This window comes from Pezoporus wallicus, unplaced genomic scaffold, assembly GCF_028554395.1.
Source record: "Pezoporus wallicus isolate ANWC-B61680 ecotype Strahan unplaced genomic scaffold, APGP_CSIRO_Pwel_v1 contig_7068, whole genome shotgun sequence".
Lineage (NCBI taxonomy): Eukaryota > Metazoa > Chordata > Aves > Psittaciformes > Psittacidae > Pezoporus > Pezoporus wallicus.
The window spans coordinates 1586249-1599895 of record NW_026635623.1 but is presented as its reverse complement, the minus strand read 5'-3'; the positions used below and the strand labels follow the sequence as shown (position 1 = coordinate 1599895).

The 13647-nt window shown below is 39.0% G+C and overlaps 1 protein-coding gene across 16 annotated transcripts in view; it reads right to left on the bottom strand.

The window, feature by feature from the left end:
- The window catches only part of MARK3 (microtubule affinity regulating kinase 3), a 63817-nt gene that overhangs the window by 32122 nt on the left and 18048 nt on the right, over nucleotides 1-13647 (bottom strand). For 14 of the 16 annotated variants that reach the window (XM_057397127.1, XM_057397130.1, XM_057397128.1 and 11 more), the window contains 4 exons: nucleotides 10618-10671; nucleotides 4073-4121; nucleotides 3331-3396; nucleotides 820-890 (listed from right to left, as the gene is read on the bottom strand). In XM_057397127.1, coding sequence (XP_057253110.1) covers nucleotides 820-890; nucleotides 3331-3396; nucleotides 4073-4121; nucleotides 10618-10671 — 240 coding nt within the window. The remainder of the gene's footprint in view (nucleotides 1-819; nucleotides 891-3330; nucleotides 3397-4072; nucleotides 4122-10617; nucleotides 10672-13647) is intronic. The other 2 variants (XM_057397131.1, XM_057397141.1) reach the window with 1 other exon arrangement.

The following is a 13647-nucleotide window of genomic DNA, read 5'->3' as shown; positions in this document are numbered from 1 at the left end:
TAGAGCATCATTAAGCTGAAGCATAATTTTGATACTTATTACTTTTCACAAGATTATCTAGGTTATCTACATGACTAAAGGGATAAAAATAAAGTAGGCATTTACAAATTTCTGCACAATAGCAGAAACCAAAAAGTTATTAGACCAGTCAGATCCGCAACTGAAACTCTAAATGCTACAAAAGCAGAGATTTGGATTTAAATTAGTTATGCAAAAATATCTGCTTATGTCCAATACCGCTTTTCTGTAGAATGAAATGCTTTTTACAGATCAATGACATTCAACATCTTTGCAGCGCTAGTTTGTCCATCATAAAAAAAGCTGAACTAACAAGCTGGGAAATTACTTTTCAGTTGACTATTTAGATCAACTATTAAACTGCATCTTTTCATGTAAGCAGGTGGATGTGAATGAATTCCTGTTACATGCATTGCCTGCGTTTTGAAACTGGCCTATTTGTAGCCTGTTACATCTGAACAACTTCCAGAACATTAAGAGACCAACTGAACTAAGGATATATGAAATCACCCAGAGGAAATGCATTTTGGAATGAAATACACTTCCAAATTAAGCAGTCACTGTGTTCTTGTAATCCTGGACACCCTGGCACACAGCACTAAGGAAACTAGCGCCACTGAAGGGACTACTAACCCCTCTGAAGTACTACTGTAACCGAAGTATTTTATTACTCAGGGCTACAAGTCCACAAGATGCTGAATGTTACTAGAAGTCGAATGCAAAGGACAGCTGTTTTACTCATTTCAGCACTAAAAACTTGAGGTTACAGGGCAAGCTGATGCATAGGAATGTAATACATACCTGTCTAAATTTAGCTCTAGCCTCCTTTTCCTTCATTCTTCCATGTGCAACCAGATAGTCAAACACTTCCCCTACAATTCAATAACAAGATACATTAATGTCAATTTCCAAACGTAGAGATTTTCTCTAGCAGTTGCCCACAGCAGCTTCACTGAAACGTATTTCAAGTTTATGATCACAGGTTAGCTTAAGAGAACAAGGCACAACTGCTATGCAATTTATTACACTGTCATCTCTACACAATAATAACTGCGTATAGAAAAAAAAAATTTCTTCCTATTATTTGTGATGGGAATTGAGCAACATACTTCTGTTTTGTGAATAAAGATCACACAAGTCCCTTCACAAACTTTCTCACAATGATCTTCTTTCGCCCCATAAAAAAAGTTTCATATATGAGAATACCTCATGATATTTGTAAACACTGTCATACAAGCACTAGAATTTTTCTTTGTGCACGTGCATAAAATGTTTCTAATAAAAATCAGAAACCTTAGCTTTAACCTAGGCTTGGAAGAGGTACCTGTAAGGAACGTCACAATAAGGAGCCTAGCTGGACACACTGACATAACCCATCACAGAACCACCAGATCTGTAAGATACACTGGAAAGTATTACTCCTGAACAAGCCCAGTGTTGTACGGCTGTGGATGACTAAAGTAGATTACTAAAGCAGTACTAAAGATCTCTTGTGTTTGGGCATTTTTTCATTTAGTCAATTTATAGCACATCAACGTGGACTACAACATTTTAACTTTACAAGCAGCGAACTCACTCATGAAACACTGACATGTTTGTGAGAGCAAAACCAAGTCATGTACGTAAGAACATAAGGACTCCTACAAACACAGACTAGAGGCAGTTTTAAAAATTCTTTGCTAATATGCAAAATTAGTGGAAACTTTAGAAGTGAATCACATATGTAAACTCTCTAAGAAAAAAAATGTTTTGTAGATAGCCACCTCACAAGGGCAGAGCTGAGTAACTCCATTTTTTGAACCAAGCAACTCCATCCAAATGGAATAAAAACCCCAGAATCATACAGCAGGAAAAGTTGAGCTGAGCAATCTGAGGGAATGTGAGGATTTTCTATAAAATAGCTTAACTTCTCTCTGTAGTGTATTATTTAATACCCAACTCAGATGATGTTCCCAGCTGTATTTCACAGCTTTTTCTTCAAAAACCCTGAAGGAAGAATTCAGGAAAAATTACAACACAGAAAGACTTGTTCACAATTTATGCAAAGTGCTACAGTTGTAGCAGTAGTTTCTTTCATTATGCAGCCTAGGATTTTCATGCATCCTGTGTACCCAGCATCTTGATACAGTGGAAATATGGGAAATTGATGCCTACCACTGAGATTACAGGTGTTCCTGTCTTGCACAACATGGCACATGCAAAGGGTACTGTTCATGGCCATTTAGACCAGTGAGGATGTACCTCTCGATTACTATGAGGAAGAGACTCACTGCTTTAGAGATCTGATGGCCTTCCTACCTCCTAGAAGCTAATCACTAGATGGCAATAGGTCTTCGCTTTTAAGTCTAGTACCACCAAACAGCATACAGATGTCTCCACAAGCACCTGTACCAGTCAATATTTTAATAGTATTTTACAAACTTTGTTTTTGTTTAGACAAATCGTGGCTGAGCATTTAGGGAGCTGCTAGAAGAAAACACAGGCAGGTAGAGAATCATTACCTGATTCATAATAACTCATTAAACTTCACAAAATCTAACATCCAAGTCAGAATGATGATTTTCTCTGAAAAGAAGCCTATCTCCCTCCCAAAACTAAAGAAAAACCTCTACTATTTTGAGATTACCAGCTACTCATGCTAAAGGGTCACACTGATAAAATGAGTGCTATTAGGTTTTAGCTAGCAAGGAGTAATTTAAGCCCAAATACCTTACTTCTAGGTCTGGCGAAAATGCCTGACATGGCATAATGAATGCTTTCACCACCCCTACCAATCAGGAATAAGTGTTTCAGTTCTTCCTACAGTGGTGTAATGCTAAGCCTACAGCTCTTGACAGCAGAAGGTCTGTGATTAAGCCATGTCAAATGTCATCGACATCTAAAAAAAAAAGAAGTTGCAGTACTCATGCTTTTGAAAGCAACAGCTAAATGAACACAAAATGTTTTATGTTTTTATGGTTTTACCAATTATCTTATACTAAATAGGACACCACAGGCAGGGAGCAAAGTACAATAAATTGAGAAGGTTGGTATTTGTTAGGGATGGGAACAATCGATGGACGAATAAAGATTCCCATTAAATTTCAGCTGTGAAAATAAAGCAAATGTTATTAAACTGCAGTAAGTTCAGAAGTTAGTTTTACCTGATTATATTGCACAAAGAAGTCCCAGAGAACATTAAAGATTTTGCTTAATATTTTACACTACCATTACATTAATATTTGCTGAATGAGAAAGCAAAACTTTAAAGAAAACAAGTGCTTTCTCCCACTTGACAGTTTATTTATATGTGTCACCACAGCAGTTACTTACCCCCACTTGCATATTCCATTATTAAATAGAGAGTTTTGTCAGTTTCAATGACTTCAAATAGCTTCACTAGAAAAGAAAGCCATTTATTAATCAGTTAACTAGTTGCAGAAGTATTATGTTAACCCCACAGAGAATTCTGTCAAAGAAACAAACTATTTGCTTACTGCTTGACTACATCAGACTATTACCCTAAAGAAGCCTGTTCTGTTCTTAAATGGAAAATACTGTCAACTCATGCAGAACAAATTTTCTCAAGAAACAATACTTTGTTTCCCACACATGGGAAAAGTAACTGAAACAGAACTTCAAAAATCTGAGCATCAGAAATAGCCCTTTTTATGCATTGAACTGGCACACATGGTGACAAATGAGTTATCAATCAGTTTGCTAGCAGTCCCGTAACAACACTCTATCATTTCAAAGTATAATCCAAAACAACTTTCTGATCACTTTTTAGTTTTGGTATATGTTTATTTTTAATGAGAGCCTGAATTCAGTCAAAATCAGTATTACACTCAAAAGGAACAAAATTATCAGCTATACAGCAACAGTTTTATGCAAAGGGACCAAAGTGTTCTGGGTTTGGTTTGTTTGTTTGAATACACAGCTCTGAAAAAGTATTTATTACTGCTACCCTACATGAAATTTAAACCCTAGAGCAGAATCATCTTCTAAAATCATACCAGAACAATTTTAACAGTGAAAATGCTAAATTTCTCCTTATGTGAAAGAAACAAGATACCTATATTTGGATGATTTAAGATCTTCATTATTCTTACTTCTCTGAAGAGCTGAAATAAACATAAAACAAGAAATAAGTTAATAAAATAGGTAAAACCCATTCTTTCTAAAGCCTGATCATTTTCATAATACTTAAAAACAAAGGGCAAATATTACTATTAGCATATCAGTGAATTTCATGAAATAAACACTTACTGGAAGGAAGAGTTAAGTGCCTGCTTCTTTTAACACCCCTCCCCAAACAAATTAACCCTCAAAAAACTGAAAACAACCACGAAGCACTCCAGACAGCTCACGAGAGAAGTGATCTTAGCTCTGTGGTTCACAGATGTTTGGGGCATTACGAGCCCACGCAGCTTCTTGCTGGCCAGTAGGCCAGTACATCTCACATCATCTTTCACCCCTTCACAGAAAATACTGTTTCCAAAGTTTTGTGAATCCTCACCACAGCACCTTTTGCAGACCACTACAGCATGTTGCTGGTATGAATTCACCTCTTTTCAGTACTTCATTAAAGCCATGGAACTACTGTGCTACAACAGGACCTCACAGGTGAAAAATCAGCTGCTTATATTGCACAAAAAGTATGCTATCCAACTACACCAACAAGTAGGAAGTTTTTAGGAGCTGAAAAGGCGAGGCTCTCCTTTGGTCATTCAGAAGTGTTCCTGTGAGGCAACTGAGACACGGTAGCATCTAGTCTTGAGTTTGTCACTGCAGCTCCACTGACTCACTGCCAGACATCCAGCCTTTGAGCCTGCTTAGCCAGTACAACATGCTGAACGTACTTGCCAAAATTAACAGACAGAATACAGTGTTTTCCCTGACCCCAGCAGACAGAAGAAACATCATTACTTCAGGGGTTGAGTCTCAAAGGGATCAGCTTGCTCCCACCCTCTTCACCATCTACCTTCCCATGCTACAGGACTGTACTGCTTTCATTTATGTAAGCATTGGTGTCAACCCAGACTGACTCACAAGGTCCATGAATTAATTAATAGAAAAATTTCACAAAACACACAACTCTCCCAAATAAAAACACTCTACCTCTCAAGTTTCCTGCCCAGGTCCCTTGCCCACCTCAGCACATCTGTTTTGGCAGGACAGGTGGTAAGTAAGTCTAACTGCCCATTTGACATCAACCCTAATGCCATTACATCAACAGTGCTGCATCCAGAGACCACATATTGATTGTAAGGATCTTGGCTCTCCCCCCACAGCCTCTCTCCCCACAGCACCAATACCCACACGAAGGGTTTGCTTGAGCTGTTACTTCGAAAGAGTTCAACTCTGCCTGTCACACACAGTAAACTCTGTCCTCCTGCAACTGGAGGATAATACAGGAATGACATATCATTAACAAACCACAAATGAAAACAAAATCTATTACTGATCAGCTGTTAATTATCTTCCCCTCTGTAAACTCTTCTGCAGCAGACAATTAGAAGATGCAAGTAAATCTGCGTGTAATACTAAAAATGTCATAGGTGGTGTTACTGCAATATAAAACACTGCTTTTAATCAAGTTGGTTAATAGCAGATTAAATAAAAGTAGTTCCACTTCTTCCAGAAAAGACCCAAGATAAAAAAAAATATCACTACTACTATTATTGAAGTGCAAATGTTATTGTATTTGGAAAACCCCCAAAATTCTCTTTTTAGGCAGTATGCTACATGGCAGTTAAGAGTGTAGCTGTTCTGCTTCTGCAGCTCCCCCCTTGCCAGCCGAAGACTCCAGAGGGGTTGATGTTCTTAAGCGCTGATTATTTTCTAAGAGCCCACTTCAAAAAGAGGGCATAATCAAGAGGTTTTATAATAAACCTAACGTCAACTTCTACAGAAATACCAGCAACATAACAGATCATACTGAACTTAATGTAAAGAGACTGAATCAGAATGAAAGTCCACAGCTCCACAGGAATGCAGACTTAAGAGAAAAGAGTTTTGTAAATAAGAGATAGCAGCACTGTTATTAACAGTAAGGAAGCAAAAAATGCTACTGCACTATTTGCCTCAGGTCAGATTTCAGATAAAGACATTTAGTATGTCTGCTTATTACTAATGACTCAAAAAAATCTATAGGTGCACTTACTCAATAAAAGCAAAACAAAGTGAAACACAGGAAACAAACAGAAAACAACCAAACAGTCAAACCAAAATCTTTGTGCCTTTGTGTCTTTTAATAAAAGAAAATGAGAGGTGGGATGTAAATAAATAAATAGGAAAAAAAAAACCCAAACAGACCAGAGATCAGCTGTTCTAACCATTCTCTGCTTTCTGATGTTTCTGCAAAGGCTAAGATTTGCGGAGCGGTCCTCACTGCACTCCTCAACAGACCTCCTCCCCCATGTGAAGAAAACAGTACCTGGACGCAAAGAAAAACCAAACAGCTTGCCAAATACATTTACTTATCATTATCCACGTCTGTGCCTGACACTTTGCTAGATGACAAGCTGCTCAAATGCAATCAGGATTGATTGATCAAGTCTATTTTTTGGCCATGCAAAGTAATTTCAAAACCTATGCATGTGTGTTTTCTTTTTCTCCAGAGGCACAAGTAATCTGCCTATTTTTTAATAATCTATGTTATTCCTGGAGCTTTTTCATGTATCATTAGACAAGGTAGGCTACTTCACCATCACTCTCTTGATCAGCAGAAATTTAAAAGCACTTGAATCCGTAACTATTTTTTGCTTATTTTTTCATTCACTTCTGCTGAACTTGTGTATAATATACTCTGAATACTCCACTAATACTTTTAATGGAAGCTTATATAACTGAAAGCCTCTGGTCATCTTTTAAAGTTTGGATGAGTTTGCTTAATTCATTCTCAACTGACTGTTGGTATCTTCCACCCCCAATACTCAGATAAAGTCCGCTGGGTCAGAATCTCATCAAGGGTAACTCCACTGTTGATGCTACAAAAGATTCTAAGCAAACATCCTTAGTCTGCTACACAAATAGATTCTAGACTCAGAGAATCATAGAATTGGTTGGGTTAGAAAGGACCTTAAAGTTGGTCATCTAATTTCCACCTCTCTGCCACACACAGAGACACCTTGCACCAGATCAGGCTGCTGAAAGCCCTGTCCAACATGGCCTTGAACACTGCCAGGTAAGGGGCAGCCACAGTCTCTGGGCAGTGTCTCACCACTCTCATTATAAAGAATTTCTTCCTAATACCTAATCTAAATCTACCCTCTTTCAGTTTAAAGCCATTCCCCCTTGTCCTATCCCCACATGCCCTTGTAAAAGTCGCTCTCCAGCTTTCTTGTAGACCCCCTTTAGGTACTGGAAGGCCGGTAGATGGTCTCCCTGGAGCCCTCTCCAAACTGAACAACCCTATCTGTCTCAGCCTGTCTTCATAGGAGAGGTACTCCAGCCCTCTGATCATCTTGGTGGCCCTCCTCCGGACTCACTCCAACAAGTCCATGTCATTCTTATGTTTGGGGCCGCAGAACTGAAAGCAGTACTCCAGGTGGGGTCTTAAGTGAGCAGAGCAAAGGGAAAGAATCCCCTCCCTTGACCTGCTTGCTGGTAGCACTCCTTTTGATGCAGCCCAGGACATACCTGACTTTCTGGGGTGCAAGCACACACTGCTGACTCATGTTCAGCTTTTCACCAATCAACATCCCCGAGTCCCTCTCCTCAGGGCTGCCCTCAAACCACTCTCTGGTCAGCCTGTATTTGTGCTGGGATTGCCCTGACCCAGGTGCAGGACCTTGCACTTGGCCTGTTGAACTTCATGAGGCTCTCAGAGACCCACCTCTCAAGTGTGTCAATGTCCTCAACCTTTTCTTGCAGTTTTTAAAATACTGATTGACCCATGGTCAGAAAGAGCAGGGTCCATGTTAAAAGTGATGATTAAGAACTCTGAAAAGCTTTAACAAAGAAATGGCCCAAACGAGTGGCAAAACATCTGCACATAATGAACAAAAAATATTTGGCTGAGGAGCCAAGATCAAAAAAGGAAAACGAGAAGTGATATAGTACTAGTACAAGGGCTTGGTAAAAAAGCCCAAAACCTTACATATAATGGCATTATGGCATTGCTAATTCAAAAGAAAAAAAAAAAAGAAACCCAAAAAACTGCATTTTTTTTTTGTCTAGGAGGAAGTGAACTACTACATCAGCACTTGTTTCCAGTGAGACCGATACTAGAACTGGGTACACAAGTACGTTTGCGGACAACAGGCATTATGACTAACACCACCAGCATGGGAAAAAAGCTCTAAGAATTCCCTTTTCTTTCAAAGCAGGGAAGTACCAGTTACAGTTTCCTCTTCACTAAGCAAGAGCAGCAGAGTAGTAATTAGGTCCTAAAACAACAGTTAAGAGTAGCTGCATGTGGCTACCAGACTTCCTCAGTGGCAGACAAGAAACCCAACTCTTCTGAAGAGCTGCACTGTTGAATATTGAGCTGTGAGGACTGCAGCCACCCACAGCTTACTGCAAGGGCATACTAAGAATTACTGCTCCAGAAAGCAAAGCAAGTCCTTAACAAGGTTAACTTCTTTCTGGCAGCTGAAGTATCAGTGTGGAAGACATACTACAAAGAAATCAGACCTGGCAGCCTTAATTGCCATTTGTTTCCCCACCTAAGGATGACGAGGCTACACTGCAACTGAGACACCAAGCACCACACCCTTGTCTCAGAGCAGCCCTTCCCTCTCCACCATACCTCAAATATTTTATCGCTCTCTCCAGCAGCACAATGACAAGAAGCACTTCCATCCTAGCTTCCCTGCATCTACAGGTTGTGTGCGCAACTGGCTTCAAAAGCAACAAGTCTACGGCACTGCTGACAGTGGTGCGGGAAAAGAGGCAAGGGTTTGCAAAAAAAGCCTTAACCAAGGAAAACTGCTATGTAGCGTTGTGCATTCACTCTGCTTACTGCGGCAAACAGGCATTTAAGAAAATTCGTTTCAATTTTTGAATTGAGAACAGACATACCTTGCTAAATTTTCTTCTGTGCTCATATAATAAATGAGCTTAGAGAGGGCAGGACATCAGCAATCTCACTCCCCAGATTTGATCCGATTTCTACCCTGCTGTTTTGTACTATTCTTCCAGACTCCATTAAAGAAAACAAGACCAATTTACAAATCACACTTTATAATCTAGTTTTATAAATTGTAAATAAAAATGAAATTACAGATACACAAGAGGACACCAAGCAGGCTGAAACCCAGAAACCAAAGGGCCCAAAGGCTTGTGGCTTTGCTAACTGAACCTGTGACTTGTAAAGCATTTGCTTTGTACTTTAATACGAGCTCAAGCTAGCCCTGTGGCCCAATGTCAAGACAACAATATTTGAAGGGTTAAGATTTTACATTTTTGATTGAAAACAAAATGGCCTCTCTACTTTTCTCTGACCATGCTTCCCATGCCCTGAACCCTCTCCTTCCTATCACACAGCTTTTGTTCTTCCAAATGCTCCGAGAATTTAGTAATTTTTTCAGGTCTTCCCAGTTGCACAGATCTGCCACACAAATCAACTCCACCTAATCCACGGCATTACCTAATTTGCATTTCACTTCCTCTCTGCATACCCAGAAATCACCAATAACTACAGAGATTAAACTGAAAAAGAAATAAAAGAGAAAACTGGAACCACATTATCTGCTTTTACCCATTCTACAGAATCAGCAGGAAGCTGATACCTGCTCAGATGAGAGAACCTTTCTTCTACAGGCTATTCTTTGCCTCTCAACCAAACCATATAAGGTAAGAACTTGTGTGTTTTTCCAATTTACTTTTGCAGTATTCATTTTGATAAAAACATCTCGTTGCACGATCTCTTTAGTATTTGCATAAGATCCGAATGTGTATATTCTCCAGTTTACTCTAGTTATGCTATTTTGTTTGCAGGTAGTTCTGGGCATTCTCTCATTCAAACAGAAATATTGTAAGGAGCTTTTTTTATCGAAGTACTCAAAAGTAAATAAAAAGCTTTTTGACTACAGCACTTAAAAGGACAGAGTTAGAAAAGTCCTAGGTAAAAGGAACATTTAAATGTACTTCCTGTAGGCACTCCAAAGCAGACCGGTTGCCTTGATCAAAGAGCAGGATTGATCACTACTTACTAAAATAGATAAGGCAATACAATTGTAACAGCACACATTAAACATTTGAGGCTAGAGGGAAGAAACCAGAATAGCCATGCCCCAATTCATTCCATAAAACTGCATCACCTCTCCTGCTGCAAACTACATGAAAGGCATAGATACTACCTGGCCTCCAGCACACAGGCAGTATTTTCAAGTTTAAGAGGACAGAAGGTAAACTTTCTATTTGTAAGTTTAAGAAAGTGACCCGCATGAAGAAGACATGAGGACATAACACCATGTACACAGCTCTGTACGAGTTCACCTTGAATAACTGCAGGGTTGTCAAAAATATGTTACAAAACTAGTTATTAAATACTGTAGTCAGATGTGTGCAACGTATGCAATGCTTCAGATTCTCCAGCACAGGCATTCAGGGTTAATAGAAAGTGGGAGTGAAAAAAACAGTGCGGTTGGAAGATTAAATGCAAAAACCTACCTTTTGTAGACTAGTTGGGTTCAACTGTGTTTTGTCAATTATTTTTATGGCAACCTAAAGGAAGAGTTCATAATCAGTATTTTCCATGTGAACACTGCAGCATTATTACAAGATGGTCAAATCCAGCAACACAAATTGAAAACATGAACGTTATACAAGAAACCACTCAGTTTCTTCAGCCAATTATGTACTCATATTTGAAGTAAAAACAGTTTAAATTAACAGCTAAACTGTAATTTATTTCTACTGCAACAAACTAAACAACAGAGTGGAAAACAAAACCTCCTGAGTATTTTAAGCATACTAAGATGAGAATCCCTCTTAGTCTTTTGCTTGACATTGAGACCATCACGCTTACAACAATGGAAGCTCCAACACCAGAAAGTGCCCAGATAGAGAGCAGTGTGCCTACAGGTAATAGTTACACAGTGTAATTACACAACAGATTACAGAGTACTGACTGAGCATTGGCAGTTTGTGAAGATGCTTCTAAAAACAGAGATTTCAGAACAAAGTAATTCCAGACAGATTTAGCAGGAAGTAAGTTCACCTTTGGAAATGCACTGAATATTTGTATCAATTTGCTCCCTGATGGATATGAAAAGAATTATCACTCATTCATCAAGAGAACCCCACTGGTTGTAGTACAATGATTTGGGCAAGTTCACTCCTTTACTGGTTCTCATCTTTTCATTAAATACTGCACAGAAATATGAAAGAAGAACATAAAAATTTCACAAAATAATCAAAACCTAAATTCAGTACCATGGTTAACTAGTCATAACCTGATGATTTGAGGCAATGAACAGGCAAAAGACTAGCTTCAGTGCAATGCAAGTTGGATACAGGATGAGTTAGAACAGGAAACGTGAATCTTTCTAGAATTACATGCCAACTGGTATTTTTCCTTTCTAAATTAAAGACTAAACATACCAGAAGAAACTTTACAGAAGCCAAGGAGATGGTGTCTCTCTAAAAAGCAAGATGCTGCAACTCAGCTGATTATAATACCTCACTGGTGCAAAGCAAGGGCTTTCGATTCCCCTTCAATTTTTGGCTCAAACAGTATATGCTGCTACTCCCCATGCCACATCTCCAGTTTCCCTGCATCACTTTGTGCTGTCTTTCTCATCTCATTAACTTAGGGTTAGTAACATATGGAATAAAGAGTATCTTACATCAAAGCAAATTCATATTCATACACTCAAGCACAAAAAAACACATGGATGGATCATTATGATGGAGAGAAGAAGAGGGGAACAGAGCGTTCAATGCTTGGGTGCATCACAGAATTGTGTGACGGATATGGTGTTTTCTGAAACTGAGCTTCAAGATTTATTTTGAGCCCTTCTAGATGCAAGATTTGATGATACATCACCAAAAAATCATTTAAGAATACTTTTGCTTTGGGGAGTATTTTCTTCTAAGGTATGCTACTGAAATTAAAGATCACTATTTCCAGAGGCAGAATTCCACTGCAAAACCCCTTGAGAAATCACTTCAAAAATACAAATAAACACATTAAGCAATAGGTATTTTTACATTAGCAGCTGTGTACGAAACCAAGAAAGATTTTTATCTCTACCTTTATGCCTGTTGAACTATTGTCATGAAGGTAACAAAGTTACTCATTTCCTGCAATCCCTTATAAATCCATGTTGGACATAGGATAAGCACTGCCCTTGTCAACAGCAGATGTTATTTCAAAGTCAGTTGGTGTCCCAGGACCGCCCATGCCACAGAAAATGGCTGCTTGCTTGGTAAGTGCATTCCACTCAGAAAAACGTTGCAGTTCTGTGTTCTAAACTGTAATGATTATGGTCAATCTTTGGAAGATGTAAGCTTAAGGTTATTGGGTTTCCGCAAAACACAGCTCACCTCTCTCACTTGTGCATTGGTGCCAGATGATCAGAGAGGTCTCTCACATTGGCAAACAAAGTCAGCCCTGGAGATACAGGAGAGGTACACACCTCAGTTTTCTTAAAGGCAGACTCACAGGCCTGTTCAGTGCACTAATTATGGCCTTAGAGGCAGGACGAATTTAGAGAATTCCTATTCATGTGAACACTGAGAGTACAATGTGTTAACACTGGCTGTGAGAGCTTGAACCCATCATCAGAACAGGCACCAAATTCAGGTGTCTTGATAAGGTCTCCAAATCACAGGCAAAGGGAACCTACCCCCAAGAATAGTTCTGACAAGCCTGAGAAAGAAAATCCTCCATTTTACTAAGCATAGTTAAAAAAGTTCAAATTGCCTTCCACTCTGCTCTCTTTGCACAAAGTGAATCTGGAACGGTTTCAGGTATTGTGTGGTATGGCCAATGCTGGAGGAACACAAGTCCACCTACGCTGTTACACCACTGCATCATCTATTATATTCTGTGTGAGATCGTCAGTAGAGTTAAAATTAACTTTGCTTTCACCATTCACAATAACACGACTTAAAACATTCCTCCTACATTACTTGAATGAGGGAGTTAAAGCAATCAGAATTTGAGACACTGAGCAAACTGGCCAAACTGCTACCATTCAGAATGTTTTCCCACTCTTAAATTTCACTTTTTCCAAGAGAAGAACAGAAAGAAGATGACAACAGATTCCCTGGAGTCAGACTTGGATCCTGAAAGAATCCTGTCTCACTAGGAAACTTCAACTTCCTGGCTATTAACTGAACACATGCTTTTAATGAACAGAAGGATCCATACATTTTTGGCTGTGATTCCAACCACCTCAGTAACAGCAAAAGGTAGTTTTATCTCTTAAATTGATTTTGCAAGTATGAAAAACTTGCCAGAAGAAATAACCTTTGATAAATTACAACAGAAAAGACATGGCTTAAAGTAAAAGAATTAACAAAAGCAGGTTTACAGTGAAGACTTTTTGTTTTGAAAGAGCAGACTTGAATAGTACTCTTCTAGACAGAAGATCTTGAAGGAGTGTTTCCAAACACCAGCTCTAGTGAAGTGAAACTAACCCCACCTCCATAACTCTGCAGTGAGAAGGCCACACACCTCTTGGCAGGACAATT